Source organism: Crinia signifera, chromosome 2 (assembly GCF_055691185.1).
Source record: "Crinia signifera chromosome 2, ASM5569118v1, whole genome shotgun sequence".
NCBI classification, from domain to species: Eukaryota; Metazoa; Chordata; class Amphibia; order Anura; family Myobatrachidae; genus Crinia; species Crinia signifera.
Window position 1 is genome coordinate 8,984,942 of NC_139218.1, and position 15,173 is coordinate 9,000,114.

The 15,173-nt window shown below is 48.4% G+C and overlaps 1 protein-coding gene across 12 annotated transcripts in view; it reads right to left on the reverse strand.

The window, feature by feature from the left end:
- Positions 1 to 15,173, reverse strand: part of ZBTB20 (zinc finger and BTB domain containing 20) — a 759,091-nt gene that overhangs the window by 25,036 nt on the left and 718,882 nt on the right. For 11 of the 12 annotated variants that reach the window (XM_083171553.1, XM_083171550.1, XM_083171551.1 and 8 more), the window contains 3 exons: positions 9,360 to 9,460; positions 7,027 to 7,229; positions 1,077 to 2,666 (listed from right to left, as the gene is read on the reverse strand). In XM_083171553.1, coding sequence (XP_083027679.1) covers positions 1,077 to 2,646 — 1,570 coding nt within the window. In that variant the 5' untranslated portion in view covers positions 2,647 to 2,666; positions 7,027 to 7,229; positions 9,360 to 9,460. The remainder of the gene's footprint in view (positions 1 to 1,076; positions 2,667 to 7,026; positions 7,230 to 9,359; positions 9,461 to 15,173) is intronic. The other variant, XM_083171555.1, reaches the window with a different exon arrangement.

Below are 15,173 nucleotides of genomic sequence, written 5' to 3' on the forward strand. Positions count from 1 at the left end.
GTTACATACATCACGGCTGACGTGGTAATCAATCCAGTTATTGAAGATGCAATTTCAGAATGTTTTTGTTAAGAGTAATTAACAAACCTCCCGCTCTCCGCACTGTAAGGCTCCCATACAAGATCTATATGGAAAAATATCACTACCCAATCCAGAATGTTTAGCACTTTTTGTTTTACTGTGATATAATATTATTTTGTCATACTGTACACAGTGGTATACAGGGAGGGCAATGCGGGCCTAGATGAGGAAGTGAGGGAGGGCGAAATTGGGCTAGATAGGGAAGTAGGAATGGTGAGGTGGACCTAGATGAAGAAGTACGGGAGTGTGAGGTGGGACTTGATGAGGTAGTAGCGAAGAGTGAGGAGGACCTAGAAGATGAAATTATGAAATGTCAGGTAGGCCTAGATGAGGAGGAAGTGCTATAGGCACAGTAGTGCCTATGAAGGGAAGGGAGGTTGGGGTGAGCAGAGATAACAAAATAAGAGAGGGTGATGTGGGCCATGAGGTAGTATTGTATGGGACGTTAAGGTTGGAGGAAGTAATAAAGGGTGAGGTGGGCCTACTGTACACGTGGAAGTAAGGGATGGTGAGGTTGGGCCTAGCTGAGGAAGTAATGAAGGGTGAGGTGGGCCTAGATGTGGAAGGAAGGGATGGCGAGGGTGGGCCTAGATGAGGAAGTAATGAAGGGTGAGGTGGGCCTAGATGTGGATGTAAGGAAGGGTGAGGAGGGTTCTAGATGAGGAAGTAAGGAAGATTGATGTGTGCCTAGATGAGGAATTACTATAAGGGAGGTTAAGTCGGGCCTAGATGAAGAATTAAGGAAGAGTGGGCCTAGATGGGGATGTAAGGTTAGGTGAGGTGGGCCAGGGATGACAAAGTAAGGGGGATTGATGTGGATATTGATGGAGCAGAGTGGGAAAGTGGACAACTATGATAATAAATGAAGGACAATACATACTGTACATACATACATACATACATATATATATAGTATTAAATAAAAGGCACAACCTCACTCCACAAATGAAGCCACCATCAGAGTATATAGGAAGGAGCTATGTATGTGCACTTACCCGTGTGTACAAACATGTGCTTCACATAATTCTGTTTGGCGGTGAAGGTTTTGTTGCAGAGGGTGCACTCATAAGGCTTCTTCTCTCCCTGTCCGCTGGCTGTGCTGTGTCCTCCTTGGGATTGTTGGTTTTGCATTTGGGAAGAATATCCGGGTTGGGGAACTGTCACAAACTGAGCTTGCTGGCCGGCCAGAGGCTGTGGCAGACTGAAGAGGAACGGCTTGGGACCACCTGCTGCCGCCGCCTGCGCTGTAAAGAGAGTCGGAAGGTAAGTATTGCCGGCCGTGCCAATGACCTGGGTATTACTGGTCAGAGTTAGCGGCATTCTCAGATTGCTGGTGAGTGTTTCCGTCTGGCGCAAGTACAACTGAGTGGTTGGCAAAGTCTGCGCAATGGACTGGGTGACGGAGTTCTTCAGAACCTCTTTGTCGGTGCTATTGCTAACACTAAGCACTGTGCTGTCTACGTCCATTTTATTCCTCTTCTCAGGGTAGCAAGAGCTGGTGTCTACGTGTTGCGGGTTCTGGTTTTCTAGGCATTCCGTGGTCAAGTTGTTTGACTCTGTTTGGGATGGGTCCTGTTGCCCCTCTCGTATGAGACTAGGCATATACTGTGGCTCCGCCGTGTCAGGCTCTGTGCCAATGGATGAGCTTACTCCGGAGTCAAAGCTCTCCCCTTTGGGTTCGCTCTCTGTGCCTTCGGCTTGGTCAGTGTCTTCAGTGCACTCTTCTGACTCGTTGCGCTCCAGGCCCTGCGGCCTTTGCTGGCCATAGTAGTCATAGTCATCGTCTACCTCTTGTTTTATGTGTATGTCTCCCATCAATGTCTGTATACGGACCGGGCGAGGCTGCTTACGGCAGTGGGTGGTTTCAGGAGTGGTGGTGAGGTACCTCTCCATTCGCTGTGAGCGTTGATGGATGCGGGTGATCCAGCTGGGTTCCTCTATGTGATGCTGTCTAGGTAACCCTAGCGCAGTCTCGTGGTGACTCACCAGGGCGCCGCTGTAAAAGGAACGCTCCCCACTGCCATTCTGCATGGAGCATGTGTATAAGGCGGAATAGATTCTGTCCACACTGTGCTGGCGGTGGCTCTGCAGGAAGCCAGACTCCGTGTCACTGCTCTGCCCAGAGGTACCTGATTCCGGCGTCCCCCTGGGTGTCTCTTGGCCAGAGTCCTGTATCAGGGGGTATACGCCACCTACATTTTGCGAAACAATCCGCGTGCATTCGTCAATGACTGCTTTTATCTGCAGGATGCTGGCGGCTGTCAGGATCTGCAGGGCCTCCGACTGGGAGACCCGCAGCACCCCGCTGTACATGAAGTCAATGAGCTTCTGCACCGCGTGGACAGACACCACCGAAGGGATTTCAATGTCGCTGTATCCTAGCAGCAGCTTGTCCTGGAAGAATGGACTGCCAGCGGCCAGCACGCAGCGGTGCGCCCGCAGCATGCTTCCGTGGATTCGCACCGTCACGTCACAGAAGTGGCCACGGTTGCGCTGCTCGTTGAGCGTCTCGAGCACGGAATTGCTGAAGTTGTGAAGGTTGATACTGTGAATGCGCTCTGTCATCCCCTTGCAACTGATGTCACCTGTGGGAAAGACGAAGGGACACGATTAGTCTAAGTCACAAAGTTTTACAATAATATCATACACGCCTCTCCCCGCGCCGCTGTAAATCCACTTCTCTCACTCCCCTTCTGTGCTTTTCCAATGTTTATCAGCTAAGGCCATGCTGGGTATTTAGCTGTCCCTTGTAATGATACAGGCCTCTCTGCCATCCACACTGTGATTGTATCATAGAGGTCTTTATTACACAGGAGTTTCAGGGACACATCTTTAAAAATGTGGGATTTCCCCTGCAAAGTACAGTGGGGACTGTTTCACAGTATCTTCAAAATGAGGTAAAAGGGCACTTGCTGTGGAACTAATAGGACAGGCTGGGGGTGGACTTTCTATTTAGTTCAACAGCAAGTGCCCTTTTTCCTCATTATGAAGATTGGACTCATAATTAAAGCAACATAATATTTCTTTGCTTATGTCAAAATATCTCCCAACCCGACCTCTCCTCTCTGCACAAGATCTATGTCTGTCTCTCACCCATTCATGATTGCAGGACTTTCTTCTGCCTGCAGCCTCTGTGGAATCCCCGCCCACGCACAATAAAGGCCCATACACACTGGGCGACTTTGAGCTGAAAGCCGCTCAAAACAGCCTGTTTGAGCGTCTTTCAGCTCAAAGCCGCCCAGTGTGTATGCCCTGGTGATAAGCGGTGAGCGCTGCTGCGCGCTCCTGCAACATTGCCGGGAAAGCCGTTCATCTGCTGGTTATACCAGCAGATGAGCGGCTTTGCATAGCGCTCCGCCATGCAACGCCGTCCTCCCCCCTTCCGTCGGTGCCGGGCAGGGGGAAAGCCTCTCAGTGTGTATGCACTGAGCGGCTTTCCCCGCAGCGGTGATTGTCATCATCACTGTCCATACACGTTGGGCATAGTCGCCCTAGTCTTCAAACCTTCAAGCGTTCCCTGAGTACTCACCTCTTTAGGCAGCTTAGTATATTCTACAACCACCCACATAACCTGTTCTATCCAGTTACATCCCCACTGTACAGTCCTCACATAACCTCACTTATTTTCTCTCTTACCTGTCCCATCCCCCTGACCCCTGGCCAACATTGCTGGTCCCACCAAGAGTCTCTGAAATCTGCTGACAATTATGCAATAGATAACACCCATACTATTTCCAATTTCCTGTAGAGCTGAGAGCAGTGTCTTTTGCCCTATCTGTATGTCTGTTATTACCTATTTGATTCCAATTGTAAATGCTATGGAAAATGCTGGCACTGTATAAGGAACTGTTAAAAATTACAATTTGCAGGGAGACTACGCCAACAGCACATTCCTGCAATGCTTTAGTCCGCCACACGGTGGCAGCAGAGCTCCTTCCTATGCATGATCCAAAAATGTCACATTTCAGACAGGACCAGCATAACCTGGAAGTGGCAAGTTTCCAGTGGATGGGGAAAAAAAGACACAAATAACTTCCTAAACACATTAACATGAACAGATCCAGTGCAACGTTCTCCTTCCAAAAGAGGGTGTTCGGTGATAAAATATGCACTTTCGCATTAACATAATTATGAAGCATTAAATTATCACCACATTAGCACCTGAGGAGTTTACAGCTGAAGTTTTAGATCTCACATGGGGGTGGGGTTCTGCTAACTGGTAAAGCTTACTGACTCCCGGAACTGACTCCTAACTTGTCCTCCGGTCCTGCGGTCTCTCCAACGTCGGGCAATACTGCATGTATTTAGATTGTAAGCGCTTACTAATGCTTCACTGTGTTTGTGTAACATATCGCCCTGTGCCCAGCAATCTGTGCCCCCTGGGTGACCACCTCAGGCGGTTATCATTCCTATAGATTACATATGCTGACTGTTACATTATATACGTCTGATTATCTCTGCCCACCTTTACCTACATCGTGTGATCTTAATCTACTGGGGAAGGTGCTGACATTTACTGGAGAGTAACCAATATAATTCCATCTGGAAGAAAACATGTATAACCCAAGGATGAGGCACCTTTGTGTAATCGCCTGCTCAGGTAAAATACTGATGCACAACCTAGGTGGTTACATCTCTGCTTCCATACACTGTGGCGACGTAACTTGTCCTTGTACTACGCACTTCCTGGGCTATTCTAGGGCACAGTCCAGAGCTAGCACCGGGATTGCTGACTGGTGGGAGCTCCGGAATCTTGTATCTTGTGTATCCCAACATTCTAACATGTCCTGATAAGAGAATCTGAAGCGGCTTTACACACAGCGGGGCAGGAATGTGACCAGCTGGGTAACCAGAGATCATTATGTGAAGGGTGAGACTGGGGAGAGCATAGACACCTGCTACAAGGATGTGCCCGGGTACCTGCCATAAAGGTGCCACTGAGAACCTGGAAACAGCGGGTGTAAGACTGGGCAACTTTGCTCAGGAGAGGTTGGAAAACTAGCTGGGGCATCTGTGAAGCTGGCACTGGGTAGATGGAATACACGCCAGGATTAGGGTGAGGGTGGCATGTGTAGTGAATGAGACTGAGGCCAACTCGGGGGGAGAGGGATATGGAGGAAGGGTGACTGGACACCTGCAGTTACTGAAACACAATATACCTAGTGGGAAAGAGGCAAGACACCTAGGCAGGCAGAGGGAGGTGGTACACCTGGTGTGAAGGAGGTAGGACACCTGGGCAGGCAGAGGGAGGTGGTACACCTGGTGTGAAGGAGGTAGGACACCTGGGCAGGCAGAGGGAGGTGGTACACCTGGTGTGAAGGAGGTAGGACACCTGGGCAGGGAGAGGGAGATGGTACACCTGGTGTGAAGGAGGTAGGACAAATGGGTAGGCAGAGGGAGATGGTACACCTAGTGGGAAGGAGGCAGGACACCTGGGCAGGCAGAGGGAGATATTACACCTGGTGTTAAGGAGGCAGGACACCTGGGCAGGCAGAGGAAGATATTACACCTATTATTAGAGAGATGGTACGCCTGGTGTAAAGGAGGCAGGATACCTGGGCAGACAGAGAGAGATGGTACACCTGATGTATAGGAGGCAGGAAACGTGGGCAGGCAGAGAGAGAGATGGTACACCTGGTGTGAATGAGGCAGGATACCTGGGCAGGTGAAGGAAGATGGTACACCTGGTGTGACGGAGGCGGGATACCTAGGCAGGTGAAAGGAGAGGGTACACCTGGTGTAAAGGAGGCATGCAACGTGGGCAGGCAAAGGGAGATGGTACACCTGGTGTGAAGGAGGCAGGATACCTGGGCAGGTGAAGGAAGATGTTACACCTGGTGTGAAGGAGGTGGGATACCTGGGCAGGTGAAGGAAGATGGTACACCTGATGTAAAAGAGGAAGGAAACATGGGCAGGTAGAGAGAGATGGTACACCTGGTGTGAAGGAGGCAGGATACCTGGGCAGGTAAAGGGAGATGGTACACCTGGTGTAAAGGAAGCAGGAAACGTGGGCAGGCAGAGAGAGATAGTACACCTGGTGTAAAGGAGGCAGGATAGCTGGGCAGGTGAAAGGAGATGGTACACCTGATGTGAAGGAGGCAGGAAACGTGGGCAGGCAGAGAGAGATGGTACACCTGGTGTAAAGGAGGCAGGACACCTGGGCAGGTGGAGGGATATGGTGAACCTGGAGTGAAGGCGGCAGGATACCTGGGGCAGGTAGAAGGAAATAGTACACCTGGAGTCAAAGAGACAGGACACCTGGTAAGAGTGCATCCATAGCCGGATGGCCAGATTCATGTTTGTAAGTAAAACAAAAAAGCAAGCACCTGAGTAAAACCAGGCTGCACTGCAGGTGGCCAGATGTAACATGTGCACCTGGGTAACACCATGCTGCACTGCAGGTGGCTAGATGTAACATGTGCACCCGGGTAACACCATGCTGCACTGCAGGTGGCTAGATTAACACGTGCAGAGAGAGATAGATGTGTGTGCGGTGTGACTGAAATCTAAATTGCAGTGTAAGAATAAAGCAGTCTAACATGTGTGGGCTACATGTAGTAGCAGCGCGTATTTACCCTGCACAGAAACAATGTATTTGCTTATCTTGGCACAAAGTTCCTTTCTTTTTTTTTTCTGTACTTACAAACACAAATCAGGCCCATAAAGCTGGTGACGGGGGATATGCGGTAAGTGCCCTCGCTCTGAGAGAGGCCACACCTTACAGAGTGCCCATAGTGCTCACCCACTGCCATCACAGCTGTGATTGGCCGAGGCTTAGGAGTGATGACAACGGCAGTGCCAAAAGCGTGCCACACCAGTGCCAACCATTGTGCCGAGTCATGTGTGCCTGCTGTGCGTCAGGACATCCATTGCCTGGCGTGACCTAGACTCATTATATAAGGGACATTGGCAGGATGCCGCCATGCCATGTTAGTAAGTACTCACAATCAGGCGACTCTGTGTGTGTGACCACACCTTCTGATTGGCTGATTGATGTCTGTATGTGTTGAGTGGATATGGCTGGGCACCGCAACAGAACAGCTACAAAGTTCTGGCAGGGGTGGCCCGACTTGGCGCTGCCTTCTCTCGGCTGAGTAATCTCATTCTCCACAGACGCCTTCTGGTTTTCAGCTGTCCTGCGTTTCTTCCTGTGAAGAGACAAAGGACCCTTTCAGGGGAACGGACTCAATGTTTGGGAAAAGGAATTTTTAGAATATGTTAAAGATAACCTCCGTCTCTTCTGCCGTTAAACAGAGAAAATCTCTATTGTGCCCGAGGGTGAGAGCGGTCTCACCAAGACTGTACCCCTACATCACAGGGCGCAGCCCCTTCCTGCATGGAGCGCGGCCCATTGTTCTAGCAATTAGCCCTATTAGCAGGTGCTCGGTTACCCAGCCGGGGGCGGAGCAGCCGCATAGACTGTTGTTAATTCGCTGATATGAGTAGTATTCATTTATACAGGTAATTCATTGTCTGCTTCCAAACCGTTCATCACTGACTGTACAGTATATGTGTGATAATGTCCGGACACGGCCACAATTACCTTGTAGTTCTGTGATCGTCTATCATTTTCATCAGCAGAAGCTGCTTGTGTGTCTGCTTCATTTTGCACTAAGACGCTATTTAACCTGAAAACTATAATGCTAACTGTATCGCATGGAGCATAGATGTATGTGGACACATCTGTATTGTTATGACAATAGTGGGGTATTCTGTATCCAGTCATTGCTAACACCGGAAGTACAATTGTATAAAGCTGTATAAAGATTTACAAATCTTTGGAGAGAGACAACGTGGATAGAGATACCGGATGATTAAACTAATGATAAATGTGTTTGAAAAATGACAGTTAGAAGCTGATCATTCATAACGAGTGATAGCAACAAATGTACTAGCCAATCAGCTCCTGGCATTTTTCAAAAACAACCTACTGTATATAACATGGCAGCTTGGAGCTGATTGGCTGGTATTTTGAGGGCTATTCAATCTGTGCCGTATTTCCCAACAGGGGAAACAACCGCTCTCGCCTATTCAATGCTGTCAGATCTGTTGGAAACGGCCGTAGATTGTCTAAATACCGGTCGTTTTTCGACAATCTGCGTCTGTTTTCTCCAGTCCACAGACTTTCCGACACTCGACAGTCTGAACATTGAATTCCGACTGTCGAGTTAGTGTCGGCAAGTTCCGATAGTCGTAATCCCTGATTGAATAAAGGATTAGTACATAGGCCCCTTATTTATCAAAGCATGGAGAAAGTTTAAGTACCAATCACTCAGGTTCTATCATTCAAACACATCCTGTAAAATGAGAGGTAGCCGCTGATTGGTTAATACTGAATATCTCTCCCCTTTTTCTCGCCTTGATACAGTAAATGCCCACTATTATGTCACACAATGACATTAGAAAGCTCCGACCCTGATCACCATATTATACCCTTAGCGTTCTATGATATAAGAATTATGTATTATAAAGCACTGATTCCTGGGAATATTTCTGTACATAACGGCGAAGTGGAAGGAAGCGAGACGGGCCAGGTTACAAGTCTTATCTCAGGGATGGACAGGAAATCCCAGTGGGGATCGGATACGATCTGATGAGCCCCATACTGGAAGATGTCATTCTTGGCAACCAAGCCTTCTAAATCTATTGAATCAATGAAGAGCGCAGCTGGTAAGCCCACCGCCCTCAGAGGACCCTCACACATCTGACAATCTGCACTGACCTTTCGGGAAAAGAAAATCATTGACTTAATATGTAGATGAGCGGTGGAGGGTATTGTCTTCTGCAGACGGACTGTCAGGTAACTGTCATCAAATTATCATTGTATCTATAAGGGGAAGACTCTGCACCACAGGAAATAAGAGGGCTACAAGTTCTCCATCTAATCTATGGGCCTGATTCAGAGATGATCGGTGTTGTGCAAATACGCAGATCAATCGATTATCGAATACATTGCACATGCGCAAGGGGAAATAGCGCATGGATCGTAATTGCAATCACTCCGCAGTTTGACGGACAGGAAGCGAGCGTTTGGGGGTAGTAACCATCCGTTTCTCCTGTCCGAGCATTGGGTACAGGGGTGTAAGTGCCAATCATAATGTGCCAAGGCTGTAAATGAGGGAAACACCTGTGTAGCATGGAACTCACACAATGCACTGATAGGGAACTAGGAGATTGCACTTGATAAGCTCCTCGCCAGGGGATTATATGATATAAAGCGTCTGACTACCCCCGGGGGATGGGGGGTTACGCTAAGCGGAGGGTATAGAGGCACTTACAGTGTTACAGAACAGCGTCACTCCTCTGGTAGCTCACTCCAGGCCGCTGGTTTAGTGCAGATAATCATTTGGAACTGGAAGCCAGAGAGGCAGCATAGAGACTGAAACGACAAGATAACAGAGACTTAGATGTGGATCACTGGTGCGTCCTGTATCCGTGCACATAGAACCGTACCAATCATGTGTACCAGTAGGTGAGAGGATCCCAGAGCAGCACGGACACGACTTGGCTTACTCCCCGGCACTAATACACAGGGAGATACTGCCTTACCCTGTACTAATACACAGGGAGATACTGCCTTACCCTGTACTAATACACAGGGAGATACTGCCTTACCCTGTACTAATACACAGGGACATACTGCCTTACCCTGTACTAATACACAGGGAGATACTGCCTTACTCTGTACTAATACACAGGGACCTACTGCCTTACCCGGTACTAATACACAGGGAAATACTGCCTTACCCTGTACTAATACACAGGGAGATACTGCCTTACCCTGTACTAATACACAGGGAGATACTGCCTTACCCTGTACTAATACACAGGGAGATACTGCCTTACCCTGTACTAATACACAGGGAGATACTGCCTTACCCTGTACTAATACACAGGGAGATACTGCCTTACCCTGTACTAATACACAGGGACATACTGCCTTACCCGGTACTAATACACAGGGAGATACTGCCTTACCCTGTACTAATACACAGGGAGATACTGCCTTACCCTGTACTAATACACAGGGAGATACTGCCTTACCCTGTACTAATACACAGGGAGATACTGCCTTACCCTGTACTAATACACAGGGAGATACTGCCTTACCCTGTACTAATACACAGGGACCTACTGCCTTACCCGGTACTAATACACAGGGAGATACTGCCTTACCCTGTACTAATACACAGGGAGATACTGCCTTACCCTGTACTAATACACAGGGACCTACTGCCTTACCCGGTACTAATACACAGGGAGATACTGCCTTACCCTGTACTAATACACAGGGAGATACTGCCTTACCCTGTACTAATACACAGGGACCTACTGCCATACCCGGTACTAATACACAGGGACATACTGCCTTACCCTGTACTAATACACAGGGAGATACTGCCTTACTCGGTACTAATACACAGGGAGATACTGCCTTACCCGGTACTAATACACAGGGAAATACTGCCTTACCCTGTACTAATACACAGGGAGATACTGCCTTACCCTGTACTAATACAGAGGGACATACTGCCTTACCCGGTACTAATACACAGGGAGATACTGCCTTACCCTGTACTAATACACAGGGACCTACTGCCTTACCCGGTACTTATACACAGGGAGATACTGCCTTACCCTGTACTAATACACAGGGAGATACTGCCTTACCCTGTACTAATACACAGGGACCTACTGCCATACCCGGTACTAATACACAGGGACATACTGCCTTACCCTGTACTAATACACAGGGAGATACTGCCTTACTCGGTACTAATACACAGGGAGATACTGCCTTACCCGGTACTAATACACAGGGAAATACTGCCTTACCCTGTACTAATACACAGGGACCTACTGCCATACCCGGTACTAATACACAGGGACATACTGCCTTACCCTGTACTAATACACAGGGAGATACTGCCTTACTCGGTACTAATACACAGGGAGATACTGCCTTACCTGGTACTAATACACAGGGAGATACTGCCTTACTCGGTACTAATACACAGGGACATACTGCCTTACTCGGTACTAATACACAGGGAGATACTGCCTTACCCGGTACTAATACACAGGGACCTACTGCCTTACCCGGTACTAATACACAGGAAGATACTGCCTTACCCTGTACTAATACACAGGGACCTACTGCCTTACCCGGTACTAATACACAGGGACCTACTGCCTTACCCGGTACTAATACACAGGGAGATACTGCCTTACCCTGTACTAATACACAGGGAAATACTGCCTTACCCGGTACTAATACACAGGGACATACTGCCTTACTCTGTACTAATACACAGGGACATACTGCCTTACTCTGTACTAATACACAGGGACCTACTGCCTTACCCGGTACTAATACACAGGAAGATACTGCCTTACCCTGTACTAATACACAGGGACCTACTGCCTTACCCGGTACTAATACACAGGGAAATACTGCCTTACTCTGTACTAATACAGAGGGACATACTGCCTTACCCGGTACTAATACACAGGGACATACTGCCTTACTCGGTACTAATACACAGGGAGATACTGCCTTACCCGGTACTAATACACAGGAAGATACTGCCTTACCCTGTACTAATACACAGGGACCTACTGCCTTACCCGGTACTAATACACAGGGACCTACTGCCTTACCCGGTACTAATACGCAGGGAGATACTGCCTTACCCTGTACTAATACACAGGGACATACTGCCTTACTCGGTACTAATACACAGGGACATACTGCCTTACTCTGTACTAATACACAGGGAAATACTGCCTTACTCGGTACTAATACACAGGGAGATACTGCCTTACCCTGTACTAATACACAGGGAAATACTGCCTTACCCGGTACTAATACACAGGGACATACTGCCTTACTCGGTACTAATACACAGGGAAATATTGACCCTGTAATTAACCCCATCACTTTTGAGGCTGCTCTCCCCACACATATTGGACATTTTGGGGTATAGGTAACAGGGTCCGGGTTTGCCAGAGGTGCGTTATGCCAACTGATCTCGGCAGCAGTCATTTACATGACAATTCCGTTGCCTTGGAAACAATTGCCTCTTTACTCAAACATCCCAGATTGGCCGGCATACCGCACCTTTGTCAAACCCGGAACCTGTGACATACACCCCCTCATTCAGACTTTGCATATACAGAAAATACCATTAGTACATTTATAGATCTCCTAACAAGACAAAAACAAACTGACCAAATATGGACAAAAAGGTTTTACAAAACAAATTGAAATAGGGAAAAAAGCCGATGTGAAATACTGTGTGGTTCTTGTGTTAATCCTCCTTTCCCAAATGGCAAAACTGGCCTTAGGGGCTTTATGCAGAGGTACCTGTGTACAGGCAGTGCGTGTGCTGTGGGGCCCCCTGTGTGCCCATTGCGCCCATTATAAATACACCACTGCAGCCAATCAGCACCTATCATATTTATCATTCAGCATCCCAGATTCCCATCCATGAAAATACGGTACTTGTTTCCTATCTGGGCGCCCAGGTTTTCTACGTACGGCACCGTACTGAAATCGGATCGCATCGCATCGTACACATACACGATATTGAACGATGCGATGCGATGCGATGCGATGCGATCCGATTTCCCATAGGAAACAATGTTAAATGGCTCAATTTAGCCAAATTATCATAGGAACAATAGTAAATGGGCCAAAAACACCCCTGAACATTGAAATGTCCCCCCAAAAGTAGTTGACGCCACCCCGCCATCAACGTGAACCCGAAGCGTGGCGAGCGCAGCGAGCCCGCGAGGGGCGGCGGTACGCGTCCTCCGACCTTTTCATGCCCTACTATCCACTAGGGCGTGGAGTGAGAATAGAATAGTGTGGCGAGCGCAGCGAGCCACCGAGCCCGAAGCGTGGCGAGCGCAGCGAGCCCCGCGAGGGGACGCGGATACCTTCACAGTTATACGCGTCCCCTCGCGGGCTTCCCAGGTGTCCATGGCGACGCGGACACCTGGGAAGCCCGCAAAGGGACGCGTTTACCTGTGAAGGTATCCGCGTCCCCTCGCGGGGCTCGCTGCGCTCGCCACGCTTCGGGCTCGGTGGCTCGCTGCGCTCGCCACACTATTCTATTCTCACTCCACGCCCTAGTGGATAGTAGGGCATGAAAAGGTCGGAGGACGCGTACCGCCGCCCCTCGCGGGCTCGCTGCGCTCGCCACGCTTCGGGTTCACGTTGATGGCGGGGTGGCGTCAACTACTTTTGGGGGGACATTTCAATGTTCAGGGGTGTTTTTGGCCCATTTACTATTGTTCCTATGATAATTTGGCTAAATTGAGCCATTTAACATTGTTTCCTATGGGAAATCGAATCGGATCGCATCGCATCGCATCGCATCGTTCAATATCGTGTATGTGTACGATGCGATGCGATCAGATTTCACTACGGAGAATAGCATGGTGCTCAATTAACTTAGTGGGCGCCCAGATAGGAAACAAGTACCGAAAATACTGATGCCGGGACCAAGTCTGCCATCAGAAGACCGATGTTGGAACTTTGAAAGGATCAGATCACGATGCCAGATTGGGGAGTATGCAGGGTGGGCTAGCTGGCAGTTCTCCATGATAAAAAGATTAATTCAGCTGTATTTTAACATTGAATGACCATCGCTCCCACCATTGGAATGCAGCCACCAAATCGTAAAACTTATACCACGATGGTCATCACTGCGTCACATTCAGCAATAACACACACAGAATACGGATACGTACAGCCAGGAGCGGTGCCAGTCATTATAACGCACAGTAACCTAGCTGCCTGCGGAATGGTTGGCACTGGCACTCTGCATGCACGCGGCTTATAAAAGAATTGAATTAGAGCTGGTGAACCAATTATTATTATTAATCATTATCCAGCTCTCCCCAGACCAAATAATGCGAGTGCTGGAAGTAGAGGTGGCCAATGCAATGACCGTTACACCCATTGAGGCTGACAGATTATTCCAGTAGATCTTCAGAACAGGGGAATAACGTGTGTACATGGATTTCCTCTCCCATCTCTAGGACAATGCTGGGGTTCTATGTTCTAGAATACCTGCCTCCAGGATGAAATATGAGGATGCTACTGTAGGATTCCCACTGTCTCAGTCTCCTGGGCCTCTGCCATATGGTCACATACAATTCCACCCTGTGTCTGGGTTATATGATCTATGCATTGTGTAACATGTCACTACAGTATATCACCTGGCAGAGGGTCTGGTTCTAAGTCAGATGTGCAGGCTTCCCGTGGCGCATGCACCACAACTGCAGATTGTGCTGCCCCATGCATGTGCATCTTGGTGAGAGAGGCTGTTATACGCCATGCATGGCTGGTCATGGTAACGGCCATTTCTGGGCAACTTAGGGATCGCCGCAGCTCCGAATCAGTCCCAACTGTAAATTTACTAAAGCTTCTGAAAATGAAAAGAGGTGATATGGCAACCAATCAGATTCTGTCTATCATTTGCAATGCAACAGAGAATTGATAGACAGAATCGGATCAGTTGCTATGGGCAACATCACCTCTTTTTAGAAGCTTTAGCAAATTTACCCCCTAGAGTACGTTCCTTGGGACCCATTCAATTTATGATTCAGAGTGGGCAGCGTAGTTCAAAATTCAAATAGGGGAGCCACACCCACTGCCAGAGAGTCAGTTTGGAATGGCAGTTGGTGGCAGTGGGTGTGGCTCTGCTATTCGAATGTTGAACTGTGCTAGAGCCCCGCCTCTGGAGCCGCCAGTGACGACCAGGGAAGAATGGTAGGGCATATATGAGAAATAGAGGAGGGATGGCTATTAATAAATGATGGTTATCAACCATTGATAGCTTGCATAGATTGCCAATAATTTTGGCGTTATGGCGAAGGTCAATTGTTCTTCCACTATTGGTCACACTGTCCTTAGCCACTCCCTCCTATCGTACCCACTTAGTCTTATCTTCCTTCTCTGATTGGTCTATCACACGTCCCCAACTAGTGATGCTAATTGATGATTCCAGTAAAGTGTTGATGGTGAAACATCGATAAAACTCATTGCAACCAATCAGCAATTTGCTGATAAAACATGTGAG